The sequence below is a fragment of the Hipposideros armiger genome, unplaced genomic scaffold (genome assembly GCF_001890085.2).
Source record: "Hipposideros armiger isolate ML-2016 unplaced genomic scaffold, ASM189008v1 scaffold_253, whole genome shotgun sequence".
Classification (NCBI taxonomy): Eukaryota; Metazoa; Chordata; class Mammalia; order Chiroptera; family Hipposideridae; genus Hipposideros; species Hipposideros armiger.
In genome coordinates this window covers 956,156-978,214 of record NW_017731603.1, presented here as the reverse complement: position 1 = coordinate 978,214, position 22,059 = coordinate 956,156, and the positions used below count along the sequence as shown (strand labels likewise).

At 48.9% G+C, this 22,059-nt stretch overlaps 1 protein-coding gene across 1 annotated transcript; it reads left to right on the top strand.

Annotated features, from left to right (window-relative positions):
• The first annotated feature begins 9,663 nt into the window (after nt 1-9,663).
• LOC109389980 (pregnancy-associated glycoprotein-like) lies at nt 9,664-18,907 on the top strand. The gene is made up of 9 exons (XM_019655957.1): nt 9,664-9,716; nt 10,736-10,895; nt 11,724-11,841; nt 11,922-12,040; nt 13,209-13,408; nt 15,514-15,630; nt 17,205-17,349; nt 17,441-17,539; nt 18,758-18,907. The coding sequence occupies exons 1-9, from the start codon at nt 9,664-9,666 to the stop codon at nt 18,905-18,907; spliced, it is 1,161 nt and encodes a 386-aa protein (XP_019511502.1).
• Nucleotides 18,908-22,059: the final 3,152 nt, after the last annotated feature.

The window sequence follows — 22,059 nt, the reverse complement described above, 5'->3', positions numbered from 1 at the left end:
TTTTTTTTTTTTTTTAGCTTGGTTCCCCCATTTATTAACAGTCTTCTATCCACTGGCCAAGATAGGCTGAGGGGCAGGGCAGGAAGGACCAAAGAAGAATAAAGTATAGGCATATGAATAAAGGGTGGTGGCCATGTTGCTTGTCATAAATATTCTGGCGCAGAATCACACTTGCCCACCCCGTTACAGTCTCCCCCCACCTGGTTTGCCAAGAAAATGGATACTGTGGCACATGGCGCATGAGCAGACTTGGTGTGTCACTTCCAGGTGGAAGTCTTTAAGCACCAAAGTCTAGTTTGCCACACATCCCCTTCCCCTGCATCAAGAGGGAGCACCTATCAGCTTTTCTCCCTCAGTGACTGTGATGAGCAGGGTTCCCTGCCAACCTGTGTTGGGTGTGAGTGAGAAATAAACCTTAGCTGTATCAAACTACTGAGATGTGGGATTGCATGACTTCATAGTGTAACTCAGCATATCTGCACTGAAATAGGAGAATGTAACAGGGACTGCTAATTGTCTCCTTCCTTCAGTAATCAAACCCCTCGTCTAGCACTACCCAGCTAAAAAGTACATTTCCTAGCTTCTTTTTCACTTAAAAGTGCCCTTGTGATTTCCTTATAGCCAGTGAGGTATCAGTGGAAGAATTATTTACAATTTCTGGTTATTCCCTTTAAGGAGAGGGTCATATCCTGCCTCCCCTTCTCTAGTTGCTGCTAGTTGGAATGCAAATGTAATGACAGGTGCTACAGCAGCCACATTAGACCAAGAGATGAATGCCCCATGTTGAAGATGGCAAAGCACCAAGAAAGAATTTGGGTCCCCATCACTGTGGAGCCACCTGGACTGTTACATGAGAGAGAAATAAAATTATATTTTAGTTAAGTCTCTGTTATTTAAGCTTTGGTTATAGCAGTTGGGCCTGGAACCTAATACCTGGAACCTAATATGTAACCCGTGTGTTAGCCTTGTCTTGACAATTAGAGTATGGCGGATAGAGACCATATCAACTTCCTTATGAATGAATCAAGTGAGACCCTTGCCCTCCAGAAACAGGGGAGGACATCCAGGCACCACAGTGATCACTCTCACAGGGGTTTCAGAAAACCAAGCCAGGGCAAAGCCCCATGACAGGGAAACACATGGGAAGGGAACCTAAGCCAGTCCATTGCTAAAGAAGGGGGTGGTCTTGGGTCAGGCTTCCCAGAGGCAGCCATGAGACGAGGTTTCATGTACAAGGGACTTATTTCAAAGTTGCTCCCAGAGAAATTAGTGAGGGAGAGGAGGAAGCAAGACAGGGAAGGGATAAAGCGCAGCACAGGTGTGATTTTGTGCAAGTCCCAAAGGAGACTCTGGAATATAAATCAAACCTGAACAGCACCAAACCCGCGGGAAGGAAACTAGGCTCTCTGTCACACTCACACAAGCGCCTCCCAGCCGTTGGCTGGCACCTATGGGCTGTTGCATTAGATCCTCCAAAGACGAGTCACAGGTTTCACAAGAAGCAAAAGCACGCCAAAGCCGGGGAAAATGCAACCTCACATAATATGGAGGTGGCTCACACCGCCTTTACTCTCCAGCATCACATCAGGAACTATGCCAAGGCTTCGGGAAGAGCCCCTTTTTGCCTCTAGAGGCAAAGACACCCTATACGCAGGGGGACACCATTCCTAGTGAACTGTGGAGGAACTAGCAGCTGGATGGAGCAGGAGTGCATTTCAACCCATTGGTGCCCACAGCTTTTTAAGCCCCACACCCACACGCAAAAGGTTTTTAAGAGCAAGATGCGGGAAGGGGTGTGACTGGTGATGAAGTGCTCAGCCAAGACAGACGAGGACAGGTCTCTAGCTTGGACCCCCAGGAACATTAAGCCTTTGGTGTCTCATTATAGCTCCTCACTGTTCCATCCTCATTCACCGTGATAAAGCCCCAGGAAGTCAAACAAATCTCCTCAACCCCAGGGGGCAGCTGGATGTCAGAATGAAACAGCCACTCTCCGTGAAGCAGCCCCAGACAGAGCACGGAATTTGCACTCAGACAGACCTGGGTTCATATCTTGACTCTACCACTCACTAGCCATGTGTCCTCGTCTTTTTTTTTTTTAGTAGAGGGCAGTGTTACTGGCCCTCATATGTGGGATCCGAACCGGGGCCCTCTGGCGTCCCAAACCAGCTCTTAACCATCGCGCCACTTGGCCGGCCCTGCCATGTGTCCTCAAGGGAGCTTCTTAATACCTCTCAGCCTCAGTTTCCTCACCTGTAAATTGGTAACACTCTCAACTCCATAGGGCTCCCATGAACAGTACATGGGAAAACGCATTCAATGCATATGGGGCTCCTCGAATGAATCAGGCTCTGTGCCTGGGAGACTAGAGTGGTCACGGAAGACCTCACTGAGGAGGTGGCAGTGGAGATGACAGCTGAATGTGGAGAAGGAGCCAGCCATGCAAAGAGCTGGGAGAAGAACATTCCAGACAGGGGGAATACCAACAGCAAAGGCCCAAGGTAATCAAGCTCAGTAAATTGCTGCTGTTCCACCTCCAGCCTCTCTTCCACACTTGGACACACCACTGTCCGTAAGGGAACATCGAGGCCACAAGTCACCCACCGTGACCTCATCACACACTTGTCTAGTAAGTTACCTGCAAGGAGCCCTCACCCCCCTCCCCAGAACAGCAACCTCTGGGGCTGTGTGCAGTCTGAGGCACAGAGATCAGAACTGGCAATAGACCCGCTTTTGCTCTGGGCTGGGGGCTGTGCGGATAAGGTGACTATCGTGCCAGCCCTACCAAGTCCCCGGAGGCGCAGTGGACGTCACCACTAATGACTGACCCTCTCTGCTTGCTTGTCCTCCTGGGAAAAACCTCCAGTACACCGATAGGGCCAAGAGAAAAGTAAACACTGCAGTCTAATCTTCCCTGTGTGATCATGGGGCCCCCAGACGTGGTCACTCCCCTGGCAGAGCCTGGTTTCCTCCATTCCTTCTCAAAAGGTGGCCACGGGGTATCACCACCAGCACCTGACCCCGAGGCCTGGTGGCTGAAACTCAACTTGCCGTTAGTTGGAACCCAGGGATTGGCCAGCCTTTCCCCACGCATCTGCCCTGAACTGCCCTTCTCCACCCAGACCATAAAGCAAAGACCCCATAGAGCATGAGTGGTTTCATCCCCGACCAGGGCCTTCGACGCTCCAGGGTCTTTCCTGAGCATCAAAGAAGCAACAAGTTCCTTGAAACCAGATTTGTCCGAGTCTCTGACTCAGCCCAGCATTCCGTGAAGAACCAGTAAGACATTGGCTCTCAGCTGCCAAAGGCTGAGCAGAAAATGCTCGTTGCTCTAAATGCAAGCCAGTGCCATGCTATCCTGTGAGGGTCGGTGCTGTATGAGTGACGGGGGGGGGAGCCGTGGCACTGCCCAGCTGGGCACAAGTCGGCCGCTGTCTGTATGACTGCCTCCTGCCTCCTGGTGGTACTCCAGCTGTACCCCACTGTGCCTGGCACCTGGGAGAACCATCTCCCAGTATTGCTTTCCTGCTGCTGTGAGACCACAGGTCTGGCAATACAGCGGGGCCAGACTTGAGGAGGAAGCGGAAAGGACTTCAGCTCTGCCACCTGCAGACCTCTGAGAGTTAGTTGCCTGGGGAAGCCGAGCAGCAGTGGATTCCGCTGAGGCTCCTCTCACCGTTCCCTTCTCAGAGCTCTCCCAGCCTGAGAACCAGAGGCTGGTCCCAGAACTTTGCTAACTTACCTTGCAACCTTTTGGCTAGTTACACACCCCAGCCCTCAGTCTCCTCATGTCTGAATGAGGCGATTAGACTTGTTCAGGAATAGTAGTCATTCCAGACTGAGCGCCAATGATGACTAGTGGAACAAGGGGCTGAGGCCACATCCAGTGGTCAGGGGTGCTCTGACTGCCTGGCTGTATCTGCCCTGGACTAAGAATGGGGAGTGGCAGACCAGGTGCCACGTAACTGCCACCCATGAGCTGGAGGACCTGGTGGAACATACTGCCATGTAGGCTGAGATCAAGTAGTCATAAGGCAGAGGTTACTGACTGGGAGGGTTGTGAATTCTTCAACAGAAACCCAAGCTAGGCGGAGGGATCCCCCTTCCGGAAGGAATGAATACCAATAAATGAACTCTGGGTACAAGACATGCCAGGAAGGTGAGATGAGTGAGACAGTATTTTAAATGCTTTTGATGATCTGCCCTTTTGTTGTCCAGCTTGAAATGAGGCCAACAGCTCGAGAGTCATCAAAGGGCCACTGGATGTTGCTGTCCCTCTTTCCGGTGGCTCACTAGCAGCGAGTATCACTCTATCCCCTCCATGTCCAGAGCAGGAATTCCAGCAGGAAGGATGCGACCTCAGCACAGTGTCCAGAAGACCAGAGTGAGACCAGAGCCCTGGTAGGTACCCTCCCATTCCTTTCCCAGGCCTTCTTCCCCATCCTAGTGCCTCCTGGGTCCTGCACAAGCTGCTCTCCTCTGTTAGTTGTGAATTCCTCCTCCCTTCCCTTCCAAACACCCCATGGCCTCACTCCTTGGCTCACCCCTACCCAGGCCCTATCTCTTACCCTGCAGAAGGCAGCAAGGGGGCAAACCAGGGAGAGGCGTTCCCAGTTTGTTTTCCTAAAAATGTCCTCATTCCTTCCACCTCCAGGCCCTGATGTGACTCCTCGAAGTCTGAAACTGGACAAAGCAGACCTGGGGGGGTGTGGGGGCAGTTAGCAGGAGAGGAGATAGAATAATGAACAGGTCAGGCTCCCGTGACTCAGCCCATGGGGGCCTGCCCGGGTCTGCTTTTCTTGGGCCCCTCAGAGCAGCACTACAGACTTCAAAATGGAAGTGTTTTAAACTTCTTATTACAAAAAAAAAAAAAAAGAACAGTATCATGAATGTTTGATTTCATCATTCAGCATCAAGAATTACATGACTGTCTTAGCCAGCCCAGCTGCCACAGGCTGGAGGCTGGAGTCTAGAAGTCCCAGATTAAGGCGCAAGCCATTTTGATTCTTGGGGAACCTCTTCTTAGTTTGCAGACAGCCCTCTTCTCACTGTGTCTTCACATTGTGGTGCTGAGGGGTGGTGGGAGCAGGCACCCTCACGACCCCATCTAAACTTAATTACCTCCCAAAGGCCTCATCTCCAAACACCAGAGATTTAGGGCTTCAATGTATGAATTTGAGGGTGGACACAACTAAATCCATAGAAGCTACGAAAAATCTTTGTTTTATCCAGACCCTCATTTAAAAATTTTTAAATACTTTATTCATTTTTGCTCAAGTATTTTAAAGCAGAGCTTGCCATTTCACAAAACATATATAATCACAATGCTATTTTATTCCAAACAAAATTAACAACTTTAATATTACTTAATATCCACTCCATGTTCACATTTTTCTGATTCTCTAAACAATAAAATAAAGTAATGCCTTTTTAACAGTTTATTTAGCCAAATTAGGAATCAGGGTGTAGAAGAGGTTCACATATGCTGCATTCGGTTGTTGTTTCTTAAGACTTCTAGTAAATAAGTCTCCCCCCTTTTTATGCCACTTATTTGTTCAAAAAGTGGAAGCAGGTAGGTTCTTTTGTCCTACAGAATGTCTTGAGTATTGGGTTTGGGAGATTGCGTTCTTGTTCCTTTAACTATGTATTTCCTGAAAACTCGTTGTTAAATCTAGACTCAAGTTCAAAAATTTGTATTGGTACTTCATAGGTAGTTCCATATATTTCTTATTATATCACTTCAAGAAGCACATAATTTCTAGTTGCCCCACTTTTATAGACATCGAGATTGATCTGTGGGGCCTGATGCTGCCAACCTCGTCTGTCTGTTATGAACTTCCCCACGACCCTTCGTCATACGGTTTTAACATCCACCAATGGTCCACTGTTTCATTAGGAGTTACAAAACAGTGATTTCCTAATTCTACTATTCCTTCCGAATTTAATTGCTGGAATTCTTCAATAAAGAAGAATTTTCCTTCATCAACTATTTGTAGCTATGTGAAATATGCTTCTTACAGACAAAAATAGCAATAAATACTGATGATTTACTTCCCTTTCTCCCTCAATGATCAGAATAATTCATTGGTGCCTTAGCAAGCACCCATGGTGACATATTAGATGTTGTATAATATCCTGTGAAACGCGTGGCTTTTTATATGTTTAATTTGTTCCAATTGATTTGATGTACTGCTCAAATTGTCCTACTTTTTGGCCCGTGGAAGCTTTTGCATATTGATTCCTGAGTCTTTTGTCAGGCCCCACCATCTGGCACTTGAAGACGCTCCAGGTTCATCTTGTCCATTTCTTCACCCAGCCCTGGAAGCAGCCAGCTCATCAAAAATCCCTGAATCCTCTAATGGAAAATAATATTTAAAGGCCGGGCCTCAGGCTAGTCACTGTCATCAGGTTTTCATTGCTTCTACGCTTTCCAGGAAATACCTATTTTTAGGGGAAAAAAAATAGTGCAAACTTATATTTCCAATTCAAGTTTTAAGATTGCAGGGTTTTTACTTAAACTTTCTTGTTTTATACGTAACATGTCTTCACTGCAAGTCTGGTTTCATAACAACACTAGCACAATTTTTTTAACCTAGAACATACATGCAGTTGTTTCAAAGTAACCGTAGCAATATGACCGACAATAAAGTTGCCGGGTACAGTTTCAGATTCCACTGGGGTCATTTTCTTTTGCAATTTTTTTGTTCTTAGACAATATCTGTGACTGTAAATGTAGAGTCAAAATTCTGCATTTTAAAGCCACTTGAAGTAATGTTTTGCTTTGTGTGGCTATGTCACCAACTTGATACAAATAGGCCCATTTATTTTAGTTTGTTCTCAATTTTGAGGGTAGTGATTTTTATATATTTATTTTTTGCTTCTGTAACACATTTACATGATTGCAAACTTGAACATAAAACAAGAAACATCTCACTTCTATTCCTACCCCTCGCCCTAAATTACAACTTTTATTAGTTTTTGGTTTATTCGTCCCTTGTTTATTATTGAAAAAATATATATATGTGTGTGCGCACATGTCTTGTATGTAAAAGCAGCAAATGGTAAACGCGGTTCTGTCCCCTCTTTTTTTATAAACTAAACAGTATACACTAGAGATCTTGCCCATTCATTCCTCTTTCCACCTGTATAATACCCAGTTGTGTGGATGCACTAGACCTTATCTGACATTGCCCTGCTAATGGTCACTTCTGGTACATTTCTAATCTTTCGCTTCTGCAAATAACATCACAGTACATTGCTTGTACAACATCTTTTTGTATTTTTGCCAGTCTATCTTTGGGATAGATTCCTAGGAGAATTGCTTAGTTAAAAACAATACGAGGTCAGACAATTAAGTTCACAAACTCATCCTAGAAAAAGTGCTACATACCTCATTGCTGAATATCACTATGTCACCTTCGAAGTACTCCCCTGGGGAAGCTATGCAAAATGCCAGCACCTAGTCCACCCTTCAAATGAATTTTGGAACTCTTTTTATGGAATGGCCATCAGAGTTGTCGTCGTATTAGCCTTGATGTCCTGAATGTCATCAAAATGTCTCCCTCTCAATATTTCCTTTATCTTTGGGTAAAGAAAGAAGTCATTGGGGGCCAGATCAGGTGAGTAGGGAGGGTGTTCTAGTACAGTTATTCATTTACTGAGTAAAAACTCCCTCACAGACAGTGCCGTGTGAGCTGGTGCATTGTCATGATGCAAGAGCCATGAATTGTTGGCAAAAAGTTCAGGTCGTCTAACTTTATCCTGCAGCCTTTTCAGCACTTCCAAATAGTAAGCTTCATTAACTGTTTGTCCTGTTGGTACAAATTCATAATGAATAATCCCTCTGGTATCAAAAAAGGTTAGCAACATTGTTGCAAGTTCCCGAACTTAATTGTCAGACCGCATATGTGTGTGTGTCATTTACTAGCTTCTGTCAAATCTTCCCTCCTTAGGTGTTGAACCTCTAAAACTGAATTTTAATAATGTGGAATAATGAGGGGTAACACGCAGAGCCTCCACTCCATCCACCACCTAAGCCCGGGTACCAGGCCAACCTTGGGTTCTTCTATGCAAGGGACAGACCAGGACAGATCTCACATGGGAACACTGAGGCCCTAGGAGTCCTGGAAGGAGAAATAATTTGCATTCTCTTTACTTTGGCTGGAATAATTCTCTTTACTTTGGCTGTTCATCTCAGATTGAGCAGAAGCTCTGGGTGGTCAGTCAGTTTTTGTTTTCTTTGATTGATAAGACACTTAAAAATTAATGATTCCTTTGTATGTTTGGTTTGGCAGACAGAGTGTTGCCAAGGCATGGCTCTTACTGGAGAATTACACCAGCTGCTCAGCAAATGGAAGTTAATAAGCGTATTGGTTTATCCAACCCTGGTGGTCTTTTTTACCGATGGAAGGAAAATTAATATGATTAGGATGCTTTCCGTCTCTTATTCATTCAACCAACATGAACTGAACACCTCCCCAGTCCTTTCTCTACTCCCACCTCGGCCAGAAATAAAAACATGCACAGCCTGCAGGCTGAATCCAGCCCATAGTTACTTGAAGTTTGGCTCACACTACGATTTTGGAAGAAAAAAAAAATGTAATTAGTAGCTAACATTTAAAAATCAGGGGAGTTCACATAAGTATCCAGAGTCCTGACTTCTCTTGAAAACTTGGCCAACCAGGCCACTTTCTAGCATGGCAGCCACTGGTCAGAGCTGAGTAGAGGCTGCCCTTTGTGGGGGGACATATGCTGCCCTGTGTCCATGATGCCCGTCCAGCCCTTTCATTCATTTCCGTTGCCTCCTGGGCCTTGAGTTCATGAGCCTGCCCTGGGCCCCCAGTTCCCTGAAGGCAAGGGCCCCCTGTGTCTGATTTGACTTCCCAGCATCTAGCCCAGTCCCCAGCGTACCGTGGGTCCTCAATAAATGTTTGTTGGATGAGTAAAATATCTTGGGGATGCATGCATCATATTTCTTCCAATATTAAAATTGTATGATTATCATACTGTCCTAGCTTAGGTCTTTGAAGCAGATTGGCATCATAAGGACCCCTGATTTGTGCCCTCTGTCCCGCTATGGAAAGCCACTCATATGTCAGTGGCCTGTCCCAACACCTTCTCTCTGCCATTTCACCTGTTTCTCCTAGTAATCTCATCTCCAGATGCAGGCAGCAACGCACACCTGCTGGGCTCACTGGGAAGACTGCATGAGACATGCAAGAATGTCAAGCATAGTGCCTCGCACTTATTTCTATGGTATTCTTGGCAGTGTTTTATCTCCAAGATAGCAGGCATTTCCCTACTCTGTTAGATCACGGTGTTTTGTTTTTTGGTGTTGTTTTTTTTTTTCCAGCTAAGCCCCCAAGGCAGAGATTACAGCAGAAATCTCTATATTCTGAAACACTTCTAAGTTTTCTCCTCAGGAATACAGATGGAGATAAAGATCTATCTTATCAGGAGGTGTGTATTTATTTTTTCTTTTCTTTCTTTTTTTTTTTTTTTTTGATGCTTGACCACTGTGATGTGTATTTCTTATCCGGGGCCATCAGCAGCCCCCAAGGGAAAAATTAAGGCAGGTCAGAGCATATATAACCAGCCGGTCTTGCCCGTCACTGTATGCTCAAAACCCGCTCTTTCCTGAGTACACGAATCCAGGAAGAAAGCATGAAGTGGATCGCGGTCCTCAGCCTGGTGGCCTTCTCAGAGTGCTTAGTCACGTAAGTATGGGGACTGCAGGTAGCATCAGCTCTTTCTGGGCTCTTTCTCACTGTTGTCTTGTTTCTACCACTATCCAGAGGTAGAAAAGGGAACGCAAGCATTCTCTGTCTTAAAGTTCAAGTCTCCATTTATTGATGAGTAGCTTGCCGTGTGCACTGTGGGGCCCAGGAGTCTTGGGACAGGCCTGTAGGGTTGAACAACTCCAACTTGCACATGGAGTAGGTGAATGGTGCGCCCCAGAATTGTTCAGTGCACAACCTGTGCAACTGTAGGTGTGGTCCCATCTAGGGACAGCATTTCTCTCGAATTTGCTTCCATGTCTTCTCCCTTCTCTCTCCCCATTCCCGTGTGTTTGTGTCTCTGTGTCTTCATCTCGGTATCTGTCTCTTCTATCTCTCTAGCTCTTTGGATGCCTCTGCACGTGCAGAACTCTCTATGTTTTATTCCCCCATCTCCTGGCCTCCTTCCCTTCTGCTAGAACCCTGGAGAAAGATCAGGAGGACTTCTTCTAGGCCCAGTTTTGCCTTAACAAGCAGTGTGGCCACAGCCAAGTCACATACCCCCTGCATTTCAGATTCCTCCCCTGTAAAAGAGGATAACGCTTCCCACTCAACCTGCCTCCCAAGACTTCTTTGAGAAGGAGACAGTGAGATGACAGTAGCAATAGTAATGGCTGTATTTGTCGAGATCTCTTTATGTCAGGTGCATGACATCCATCATCTCACTTTTATACCCAAAACACTCATGGGAGGGGGTATTATCATTCTACTTCTTTATACATGGGGAAACTGAGGCTCCAAGAACTCATATGGCTGACCCAGGGTTACAATAGAACCTGTGTTCAAACCTCGGTCCATTGCCATGGTCTTTCCATTGTGTTGGATGGCCTGTCCTGATAATGACACTCATAAAAATGCTTGGAAAATACACGGTGTGATCAGAAGGCAAGGTGTGGTGGTCGCACTGAATCACGGGGCAGTGGGTTGCTGTCTTCTTTGCCTCCCTTTCCCCATGAAAGAATCCCTCTGACGAAGATCAAGTCCATGCGAGAAAATCTCCGGGAAAAAAACCTGCTGAAAAATTACCTGGAGAGGCATCCTTACAGACTGACCTACAAGTTTCTTCAGAAACAACCGGACTCAGGAATACCTTTTGAACCCATGCGCAACTACCTGGATGTGAGTGTGAAGGCGGGTGGCCAAGCACTGGGGTTCGTCTGGAGGTGGGAGCCGGGATGCTAGGCTGGGGCTCCTACAGGCTGGGGGGCAGGGATCCAGCCCCAGAGGAGAAAGCACACCCACCCTCCACTCTTAGCCTGTGGTGACTGGGTCCAGCAGTGACCAGGCAGCAGGTAAACATCCATTTCTGTGCCAATGATATGACATATCACTGGGCACCTGTGAAATCACTTGGTTTGACAGGTTCTGTTCCTTCTGAACTATTTGAATCACTGAGTTATAGGGGAAGGGTGAGCCATGTCTGATCAAACAACAAAGCCAACTGTGAATCGAGTTTGATGCCCCCTGACAGAGGAAGTTCAGCCTCCGAAGCCTCAAGAATGACACAGGAAAAAGTTATTGAGCCCCTGCAGTGCGTGAGGTTGTAAAATACTGACATGGTTATTGTTCTTGATAAGAAAGGCTTTAGTCTCTCTGTAAGAAGAGATAGGCAAGGAGTAAATACATGTCAACTAAAAGTGCCACGGCATGGTATTGACAGCACACGTTTTGAGTTTAGAGGAAGCAGCCTAGGGTGAGCTAGGAGGGCTTCCTGGAGGAGGAAGCACTCAAGCTGGGCCATGAAGGGTGGAAGGATTTGGAGAGCTGCAGGGGAGACTGGAGAACTTTTCAAATGCAGGCATTGGCCTGAGCAGTGGCTGTAAGGTGGGGTGGTTGGAAAGTGATTTCAGAAGACATGAGACGCTCTGACAGAGGTAGGCATCTTGGGGACAAGGGGTGGCCAGGGCAGCCAGGGCTGCCCTAATCGCTCCTCCCTGGCCCTGGCAGCTGTCCTACATTGGCACCATCAAGATTGGAACCCCCCCTCAGGAGTTCAGGGTCATCTTTGACACGGGTTCAGCTGACTTATGGGTGCCCTCCATCTACTGCTCCAGCCAGGCCTGTGGTGAGTGTCCCCAAACCCCGTCTCAGGCACCTCCCTCAGCCTTTGGGAGGCTGACAGATACTCACCCCCTGCATCTGCAGCTAAACACAATCTCTTCAACCCTTGGCTGTCTTCCACCTTCTGGGAAACGGGCCAACGCATCATGCTCAGCTACGGCTCTGGGATTGTGAAGGGATTTCTCGGCTATGACACTGTCCAGGTAAGGTGGTAACCAGAGGCTGAGGCAGGGCTCTGCTTAGAGGATGAGACACAGAGTCAGCTGGGAGCGCCTGTCCTTCCCAAAGTCCCGCAGCAGCTGGTCACCCGCCCTGTGGGGCTGTGTTTCTGGGGAGACAGTGGCCCTGCTGACAGACAAACGTCCAACGTGGCTAACCCAGTGGGTGGGTCTTGGTGCTGAAGGGGCTTGGGGACATGGATTTACAGTCCCTTTCCCCATGGTGAGTGCAAGGCTGATTTTGCTGGGGGCAGGGAGAAGTGAGGGAAAACCACCCACTTTTATATTCTCAGATTGTGCCAGGCACTGTGCTGGGCATTTTCATTGTAATAACCTGTTTAATCCTGCAACCACCCCATGTGGCAGGCACTACTGTTATCTGCATTATACAGACGAGGGAACTGAGGTACAGAGAAATGAGTGCCCTGCCGAGATCACACACCTGGTGAGCGGCAGAGCTGGGATGCGAGGCAGGACTCGTGCAGGTGTGGGGTATTTTTCAGGAGAGGTCAGAACTGATCGGGGCCTCTGAGGGCTGCCGAGAGCTCCAGACACCAGGGCCAGGAAAGCAGGAGAGGGCCCTGATAAGAGAGTTCTTACTTTGGGGGGCCTATGAAAATCTAATTAAAACTATGAGCTGCCTACACACACACACACACACACACACACACACACACACACACACAAAAGTGTACTTCCCAGGCAGACTTTTCATAAGAACCCTGGCAGCTACATGGTATAACTGGCTTCTGTCTCCCAGGGAAATGCGTACTCCACAGTAAATTGCAGTGAATTCACTCCATTTCTGTCATCAGATTACGGTAATGCCAAACAGAAGACTATCCTTCTCTCTTCTCCCACTTGGTCCCATTCTGAGACTCAGTCTCCCCACCTGTACAGAAGGGATAAAGCGTATTTGACTAAGAGGATGTTAGCAGGAGGAGCAGGTGTGGGTTAAACTCCACAGTGCTGCACAAAGGGAACCCGTATCCCTATTCTGGCTTCTTATAACCATCTGAGGTCAGCCCAGGGCACAGCCAGGCTTCAGCCGACCCCTGTGGTGCTAGTGGCATCTGCCCACACACCTCCATCCCTGCCCAGCCCCAGCCCCACTTCCCAAACCTTTACACGAGAATGACCTCCTCTCCCACAGATTGGGGGCCTTGTCGACGTGTCCCAGGCATTTGGCCTGAGCCAGACGGCGTCCATCCAATCCTTAGAACATGGGGACTTTGATGGCATCCTGGGCCTGAGCTACCCCAGCATCGCCCTCCAAGGGGCCACCCCTGTCTTCGACAACCTATGGAAACAAGGCCTCATTTCTCAGAAGCTTTTCGCCTTCTACTTGAGTAGGTAAGTCTGGGCTGGACAAGCCCTTTCTCCAAATCAGCTGTAAGATGCTTCTAGTTGCATAAAAAATTATAGATGACCTGATCCAAGAGTTTCCTGAGAGATAGTCTAGTCCAAGGTTCAGCAAATTGTGGCCCAGGGCCACATCTGGCCCGCCACCTGTTTTCATAAATGAAGTTTTATTGGAACGCAGCTCTGCTCATTCAGTTACATCCTGTCTATGGCTGGTTTTGCTCTGCAATGGCAGCATCATGAAATTGCAGCACAGATCATGCAGCCTACAGAGCCTCTGGCCTTTTAATATGACCATCTGGCCTTTTAAAAAGTTTGCTGACCCCTGCGGCTCAAGTCCTTCCTTTGACAGATGGAGGAATCAAGGCTCAGAGAGGAGCTTTGCACAAAATTGCCCAGTCAGGTGCTGGTAGTGGCAGGACTCAAACTCGCCCTCAGCACTGTCCCCCACAGTGGGGGTCAAGCCATCAGCAGGTCTCCAGAGTCACTGGGCTCAGTAGCAGGAAAAGCTGAAGTCCCTGACTGGTTGAGCGGCTGTGGGGTGGGGGGCGTGGAGAGAAGCACAGACTAGAGGAGGACCCTGTTGTCAGATTGTCTTCCCACCAAAGGCAGAGGTGGTCCCCACAGATTTGAGTAGGAGGCAGAGAGTGTGGTTGAGGCTGTGGGCTCTGGGGGGATCTGAGTTCCCAGCTTTATAGCATGAAGTGCAGCAAATTATTTAGCCTCCCTAAGCCTCTGGGATTCTTGTACCCAATCAAAGAAGATGACTCATTCAATAAATATTTATTGAACACCTACTATGTGCTGGATACTGCTCTGTGCACGAGAAGGAGACAGACAAGAGGGAGAAAAGCCAGGCAAGAAATAAGTAAATTTAAAAAGGGGAAAAGATAAGTCCAGATAGTAATTGGTTCTGGGAAAGCAATAAAACCAAGTGACAGTGGCCAGTGATGGGAGTGTGGTTTTAGATGGGCAGTGGCGAAGGCCTCTCTGAACTGAGAACGTGTGATGGGAGACAGGCAAAGTTCTAGGGTGGGTAGTAAGGGTAGAGATGCCGGGAGCAAGTGCAAAGGCCCCAAAGCACATCAGAGGACCAGCAAGGGGCCAGTGTGGCTGAAGCACTGGGAGGGCGTCAGGGAGAGGGGAGGGGAAAAGGCTTGGGGGTGGGGGGAGGCACGGGCAAGACTGCCCCAGAGTCGTGTTCTAGGTGGGAGTGGAGGGGGTTAGGCAGAGAAAATACATGATCAGATCTGCATGTTTGAAAGCTCACCCTGTGTGCATGCTGGAGAATGACGGACCGAAGAGGAGGCAGGAGGCCCAGGGAAGAGGCTGGGCAGCCTCTGTAGGGGAGAGAGGGTGGCAGCTTGGTTCAGGGAGGTGGAGGGAAGAGGAAGTCAGGATATACACAGGAAGAAAAGGCACAGGACTTGCTGATGGGGTCAATGCAGCAGGAGGAAGAGCGGGCAGGGATGCTTTCTCCCTCACTAACATTTTACTGCGAGCCCAGGGCCAGCTACACAATTGGCAGGAGCCAACACAAAATGAAAAAATGGGGGGCTTCTTGTTCAAGACGAACAGCAGAGGCGCGGGGACCTGATGAGCGTGGGCCCTGTGGATGGCACAAGTCGCAGGCCTGTGAAGCCAGCCCCGTGTGAACTTGAACACACAGCCCACGGCTTCCCACCGGCCTCAGCTTTTCTGAAAAATGACAGACTAGATGAGATGGAGGCTAGTCCCCTCTAGCACAGCATCTTCCAACAGCATCTCTGAGCACTCTGGTCTCTGGAGGGGACCTGGCTGCCTTCAGAAAAGGGGGGGTGGTCGGAGCCTAGCCAGACTGTCCAAGATCAAACCTTAGCTTTGCCACTCGTTAGCCATGTGACTGACCCTGGGCAACTACTCAGCCCCTCTGTGCCTCAACTTCCCCACCTGTGAAATGAAGGTCACGGTAGTGCCTGCTCCACAGGGCTGAGTGATGTGTGGGTAAGTTATCACTGATAAGCGCAGCCCTGAGTGCCTGGTGTGTTGCCGAGCTTGGGAAAAGCCCCCCTTTATTCTCCCCTCACAATGAGCCTTCCCTCTGCCTTCCCCATCAGCCACGAGAAGGAGGGCAGCGTGGTGATGTTCGGCAAGGTGGACCCATCCTACTACAAGGGAGACCTGAAGTGGGTGCCAGTGACCAAACATGGCTACTGGCAGATAGCCATGGACAGGTAAGCCCCTCCCTCTGAGGGCCACACCAATGATGTCTCCACACATGCACGTGCACGCAGACACATACGCACATACAGACACACAGAAGTACACAGACACAGACACATACAAACACACATAGACTCAGGCAGACACAAAGACACACACACATGACACAGACATGAGCAGACACACACAGACACAGACATGTACAGACATGCACAGGCAGATGCACACAGATGCACACATAGACACACACTTACAGTCAGGTCCACAAAGTCACACATAGCCACACACTGACATACAGACATGCAGACACACACCAACATGGGTTCATAATCGCCCCAGGACTCCTGACCAGTGTCCTGAGCTGAGAAGCTGGATCGGGCCTAAGTCATGGAGCAGGATGAGAGGGGACAGCCCTGGGGACTGAACTCTCTGGGAAGAGGCCCATGCAGCCTGAGAGGGTTGCACTCACCATGCTATGGGGTGGATTGCAGTGAAAAAGAGAACAAAGAGAACTTCACCAGTCTGAACTGGGTCATGATAAGGTGACTAACTGTCCCAGGTCATCCGAGACTAAGGGTGTTCCCCATACATGGGACCACCAGTATGAAAACCGGGAAAGACCTGGACAAACGGGAAGGCTGACCACCCAGCAGTGGAGAGGTGTCGGCTTTACCCTGGAGACCTGAAAGCCAATCACACAAAGAGATAACCCCACCCCACTCCCATTCTGAAGTGGGGCAGGGTTTGTGTCAGAGTGAATCAGGAAGCTGGGGGTTCAGGGGGAGCCTGAGAACAAGGGGGCCATAATGAATGGGATTCTGTGCAATACCACCAGAGAAAGTTTAAAATGTCCTTTGGAGGCCCACATCCTGCCCGCTGGGCTAGCCCAGGCATTGCCTGGCCAGGGGCCCCTGTGTCTGGGGGGTGGAGATGAGGAAGCAGGTAAACAACACACAGCTCCCTTCCTGCCACTCTGAGCTTCTGCTGCCCAGAAGAACCTCCATCTTCTCTGTGTGGCTTTCACAACTTGTCAGACACCAAGATACATGTCTCCAGTGGGCCCTCCTTCATTCACTCATTCATTCAACAAACACACGTTGAGTATCCACTGTGTGCTGGGCACTTGAGGGAGGCACTGAGGATATAAGTTGCTCTTACAGACCTCACCACCCAGTAGGGCAGACATACATGAAAGATCAAGTCACACAAGTAATGAATTGCCACTCTGATACATGCTAGAAATGAGGCAGGGTATTCCGAGGGTGACTAGGAGAGGAGCCCGATCTAGCCCAGGCAGAAGACTTCCCTGAAAAAGTGACAATTAAGCTGGAACCTGGAGCATAAGAGAAATTAGCCAGACAAAGGGGACGGGGTAGTTCTAGTTGGGCAAAAGCCCTGAGGCGTGAACGAGCTTGGTGTATTCAAGAACTGAAAGAAAGTCAAAGGTCAGTGTGACCAGAAAAAAAGGGACACAGAGGCGGGCACGACCTGAAGGACTGACTGTTCCGGAGACAGTCAGGGAGGGGACAATAGTGGGGGGAGGCCGCAGAGTGATCCTGGTGGCTGCTTGGTTCCCCTGTCTCAGCATCTCCGTGAACGGGAAGGTTATTGCTTGTGAGGGCGGCTGCCAGGCTGTCGTGGATACCGGAACCGCATTGCTGTTTGGCCCAAAAGACCCTACCCTCAACATCCTGAAGATCATCAACGCCCAGCGCACCAACACTGGCGAGGTGAAGGGTCATGCCACAGGGTCACTCTGGGGCTCTCCACACACAGAAGGATCAACTGGGCCAAACTTGCCTCTCCCTCTTTCTCCAACAGCACGTCGTCGACTGTAACACCACCAACACCCTGCCTGACGTCATCTTCACCATCAATGGCGTCAAGTACCCAGTGCCAGCCACAGCCTATATCCAGAAGGTGAGGCGCCAACCCTGGGAGCTGGTTCTCAGGTCTGGGACTCGCAGGTCCCATTGGGCTGCTGCTGGAAGGAAGAGGCCCCCTGGAGGCCAAGCTGAGCCATTGCAGATGCTGCCAAGCTCACCAGGCTGGGCTGGCACCTCCCACAAAACAAACCTCTTGATAGCAAAGGGCTGTCTGGGGCATCCATCATCCTCAAATAAACATGGAGCTGCAGCCCCGTGCTGGCACAGTGCTAGGCACCAGGAGAGGAGAGCACCAAGGGCCTCTAACCTCAAAGAACTTTAGTGCAACCAGGCACTCAGATGGATGAACATGGGAAGTCAGCTGTAGCAATCCTGGGAATAGGCCAAAGGAATTAGGGACAGGTGGGGTTGGCTGGGGACAGTGCCAGTGTGTTGTCCCACCATAGTTATTAACAGTGCTCCCTTCCCATCTCGAAAGTGTCATGGTTTGGATGATAAATCATATAGTCACCTCAGTCCTAGGTCACAGCTTCCCTTGGCTAAGCCCAAGTCCCCCTCTGTGAAACGGGGTACCAACCCTTCCCTTTGTGGGGATGATTAGCTGCTGACGTGAATAAAGGATGCACAGTGATCGCACAGCACCTGGCACATAGTTGAGGCTTAATACATGTCAGGTCCCATGAGAGTTCAGAGGAGGCTTGAATAGGTTCAAAGAAGGTTTTGAGGAAAAGAGGGGTTTAAATAATTCTAAGCCCCCAGCCTCAAGGAGGCACGAGGAGGCCTGCCTGGGTCAAGGCAGGTCTACACTAGGCTCCATGCAAATGACACCCCACAGAGTTGTGCAAAGGGGCGCCTGGGTGTGATGAGGGCTAAACACACAGGGAGCTCCGGGGGAATTCACCCCGCCCAGCCTGGAGTGGCCAAGGAGAGCAGGTGTGGGTCCAGAAAGACTGTCCAGAGGGGGCTGAGCTCAGTCTTCGAGGATGAGTGGGGCTGAAGGGGAAAAGGAAAAGCAGTCTCTGCAGAGGGAACAGCCTGAGCATGAGTCCCAAGGAAAAACACAGCAGAGTGTGAGGGGAACTACAGGCAATTTCAGTTCCTGGGTGGGCGCCCCGTTTCTGCAACTGCAGAAAGAGCCACTTGGCTCATGGGAAAGGCGGGAAACAGGACTGAGAAGCTGCGGGCTCTGAGTATTGAAGGGGGTGGTAGGTGAGGGCTCAGGCTGACTGGTGTGTGTTTCTGTCTCCTCCAGGTTGACTCTGACCTCTGCTACAGCAACTTTGAAAGCACCTCACTCGACTTGGATCTCTGGGTCCTGGGTGACGTCTTCCTCAGGCTGTATTTCACCGTTTTCGATCGAGAAAACGACAGGATTGGCCTGGCTCCTGTGGTGTCAGTGTAAATGCTAGCACTGCTCCAGGAAGCAACCAGGCCCGCCCCAAACACACTCACACATACATTCGGGGTGTCCCTGTCCAGGGGCACTGGCTTGAACTGTGTTTGGTCCTCTGCAAAGCCCTATTTTCAGTAGAAAATAAAGGATCTCATTTTCAATGGTGCTAATATCAATGGGTGCCTCTCTTTGGATTTTGGAAGTGCGTAAGAATCAAGGACTCTAAAATCTAGTCTGGACCACAAGTGAGAGGAGCCCAATACCAGCTGGCTTAATCAGAAAGGGACAGTTACTGGAAGGATACTGGGGGTCCAGGATGCAGGGACCAGAGCAGGTCCAAAGAGCTCAGGGACTGGATCCAAGAAATCAAAAGCCATCAGCTCACTTTCTCTCCCTCTCTTTACCCCTTCTCTCATTTTTCATTCTCCTCACTTGACAGCTTTCTTCGGGCTTCTACACATGGTGAAGAACTTTGCTGCTGCCATCCTCAGATTTTCACATCCTGAAGGTATCTAACTGGAAAGGAGAGAAGCTCAGAAAAGAGCAGAGTACCAAGGAGGGCTCTGATTGGTCCACCTCAGGTCATGTGTCCATCCTTGGACCAACCATTGTGGCTGGGTCATGGGATACTATGATTGGCTCTACTTGGTCACATGGTCTGCCTATGCTGTGAATGGTGATTCACAGTTTCCTCCAGAACCAATGGCTGGAGCTGGCCAGAAGCAGTCCCCAAAAGAAGTAGCAGAGGGATGTTCTAGACAACAGAAGAGCTTGTAACTACCCCACAAACTCTGCCACCCCTTCATTCGGGGAATGGTAAGGGATAAGAATAGATTTTTATCCTTCCCATCTCAAAGGATGTTTGGCAGTGGGCTTCTGCTCCAGGGGGCTCTAGGTGAGGTCCTTCAAACTGGGATGGTTCCATTCTGTATCCCCAACACACACACAAGGCAGGAAAAGACCCCGTCATCAGCTCTCTGCCACCCATACCTGCAATGTCCTTTCCAGCCCTGCTCCCCAGGTGACAGGCCCATGTGGATGCCTGGACCATTCCTACTCCTCAGATACCCAGCATGGCCTCCAAGTCTGTCTTGGGAAGGTAGACTCTCATATAAAGGATGACCCAGGGTGCACAAAGCCTTCAGCCTTCCAAGCATACCATCCTGAGCTTCCTCCAGGGGGATAGCTCCAAAACCATTTGGTTTGAGCTGCCATGATTTGGCAAGTTTGAAGTGGGGGCATCACTTCTTCCCACCTGGAGACCCCAGGCAGAGGCCGAGGATGGTAGCAGCAGAGGTCAGAAGACAGAGGGAAGGGGGCCCAGACAGAAGAAAGAGCAGGAAAGAAGGTGGAAACAGAGCCCCATCTCAATGCATAGTACTGCCCTTTACTCAGGTGAGACAAACGTCAGCGAAAGTGATGTCTTCCTTCCTTCATCACCCTTTTGTTCGACACATATGTACTGAGCACCCACTATGTACCAGGCACTGCAGTAGACCTGTGGGGTAGAGGGCTGAATTAGGAACCCATGGTTGAGTTATGGAGAAATATAAAGAGATCACTTATTCCAATAACGATGGGTGCCAGATGGAGATAACAATAGCAACGTTGGATAGGAGGCCAAGTGAATAATCAGCTTTCTTTTCAGAAAGCCAGGGAAAGGTTTCCAGTGGTGTTGGGACAGTGACAGTGACCTCAACCTTGCCACCACACCCCCAAACCCTGCAGTCACCATCTGTGCGTAAAGCCACTGTATGTCCATGGTTATGTGTACTCAATCCCTTTGGGATGGCATGGGATTATGATCAGCATAAGGGGAGGCAAAAGAGGGCTGGAAGCAGAGCTGATAAAGGGCAAGGAAAGGGTGGGATCAGAATCGATATTGTTTTTAAACAAACAGTACATATCATGAACTGGACGTAAGGTAGACTCAAGTAAACTGTTTGTAAAACTCGTTTTCCAAGCAGGTCTTCATGAAACCATAAGCAACGTCTCTCTTGGTCAGAAACCAGCACTTACTCCACTTATTATTACAATAAGAGTAATAATAATAATAGCTCTACTTGATTACCTATGCCATCTCACTGTCTTCCCCGTGACCCCCTGCAAGGCATCTGCCCCCATTGTACAGATGAGGGAAGTCTCCTCCCATCTTCCGGCTCCAGCACTGAGTGCCAGGCACATAGTAGGCCCTCAATCAGTACATATGGGCTACATAAATGGGGGAATTAGTAAGTGCTCTCACTAGAGCACACTGCTGCATCCATGGTGGGAGACACCCGTGGTGGCAGCGTGGCTGACTGCCATTATATCAACTGTAAACGGTCAGACTTTACTCCCCTGAACAAACCTGTGGCCGGGGCTGAAGCTGTGTCTGTTGATGAGCTGCACTGTTCCTGAGGCTCTGTATTTGTAGCCTATGCCGCCAACGTGAGGCTGAATTCTGATCATCAAAGGAACAATTTCTCCCACCCTCCACTTTTATCCTTTACCAATTGCACACCAAGAGATTTATAGTTTTTGTTGGGAGGGAATATGAGGAAAAGGGAAAAGATAGCTCTTGAACACATCTTGTAAGAGTGTAAGTTGGTACAATCTTCTTGGAGATGACCTGTCCTTAAATATGTATGGCCTTTGCCCCAGCAATTTTGCTTCTAAGATTTACGCTAAGGCAATGATCAGAAACATCTGCAAGCCAGGATGTAATCCACAGAGCATCTTACAAAAGGAAAAACCTAGGGCAGCCCAGTGCCCATTGAACATAGAGTGTCCACAGCATAGCTAGACCATCCTGCAGCTACCCTAAAATCCTATGTCAGAAGAACATGTAATGTTATGGAAAATCATTCTAATATGACATTAAGAGAAAAGAACGGAATACAAAACAGCATGATTACAGAATTGCTAAGCACCTGAAAGACAGGGCCGCACGCTCTGGGGCTTTGCTGTCTGGGTTTGAATCCCAGCTCCTATGCACGTACCAGTCACGTGACCTTTGGATAAGTTCATCTCTGGACATCAGTGTTCTATTCTGTAGTTTTGAGATAAGAATAATTCCTCCCTCATTAATCATCAGGGAAATACAAATCAAAATGACAATGAGCTATCACCTCACACTTGTTAGGATGGTCACTATCAAAAAAACGAAAGGTAGCAAGCGT

What these genes read in the sequence shown, in the direction of transcription:
- LOC109389980 (XM_019655957.1), top strand. Translation starts at nt 9,664, where the DNA reads ATGAAGTGGATCGCGGTCCTCAGCCTGGTGGCCTTCTCAGAGTGCTTA. An exon ending in TTCGCCTTCTACTTGAGTAG is followed by an intron (nt 13,409 to 15,513) that starts GTAAGTCTGGGC and finishes CTTCCCCATCAG; the next exon opens with CCACGAGAAGGAGGGCAGCG. An exon ending in CCACAGCCTATATCCAGAAG is followed by an intron (nt 17,540 to 18,757) that starts GTGAGGCGCCAA and finishes TGTCTCCTCCAG; the next exon opens with GTTGACTCTGACCTCTGCTA.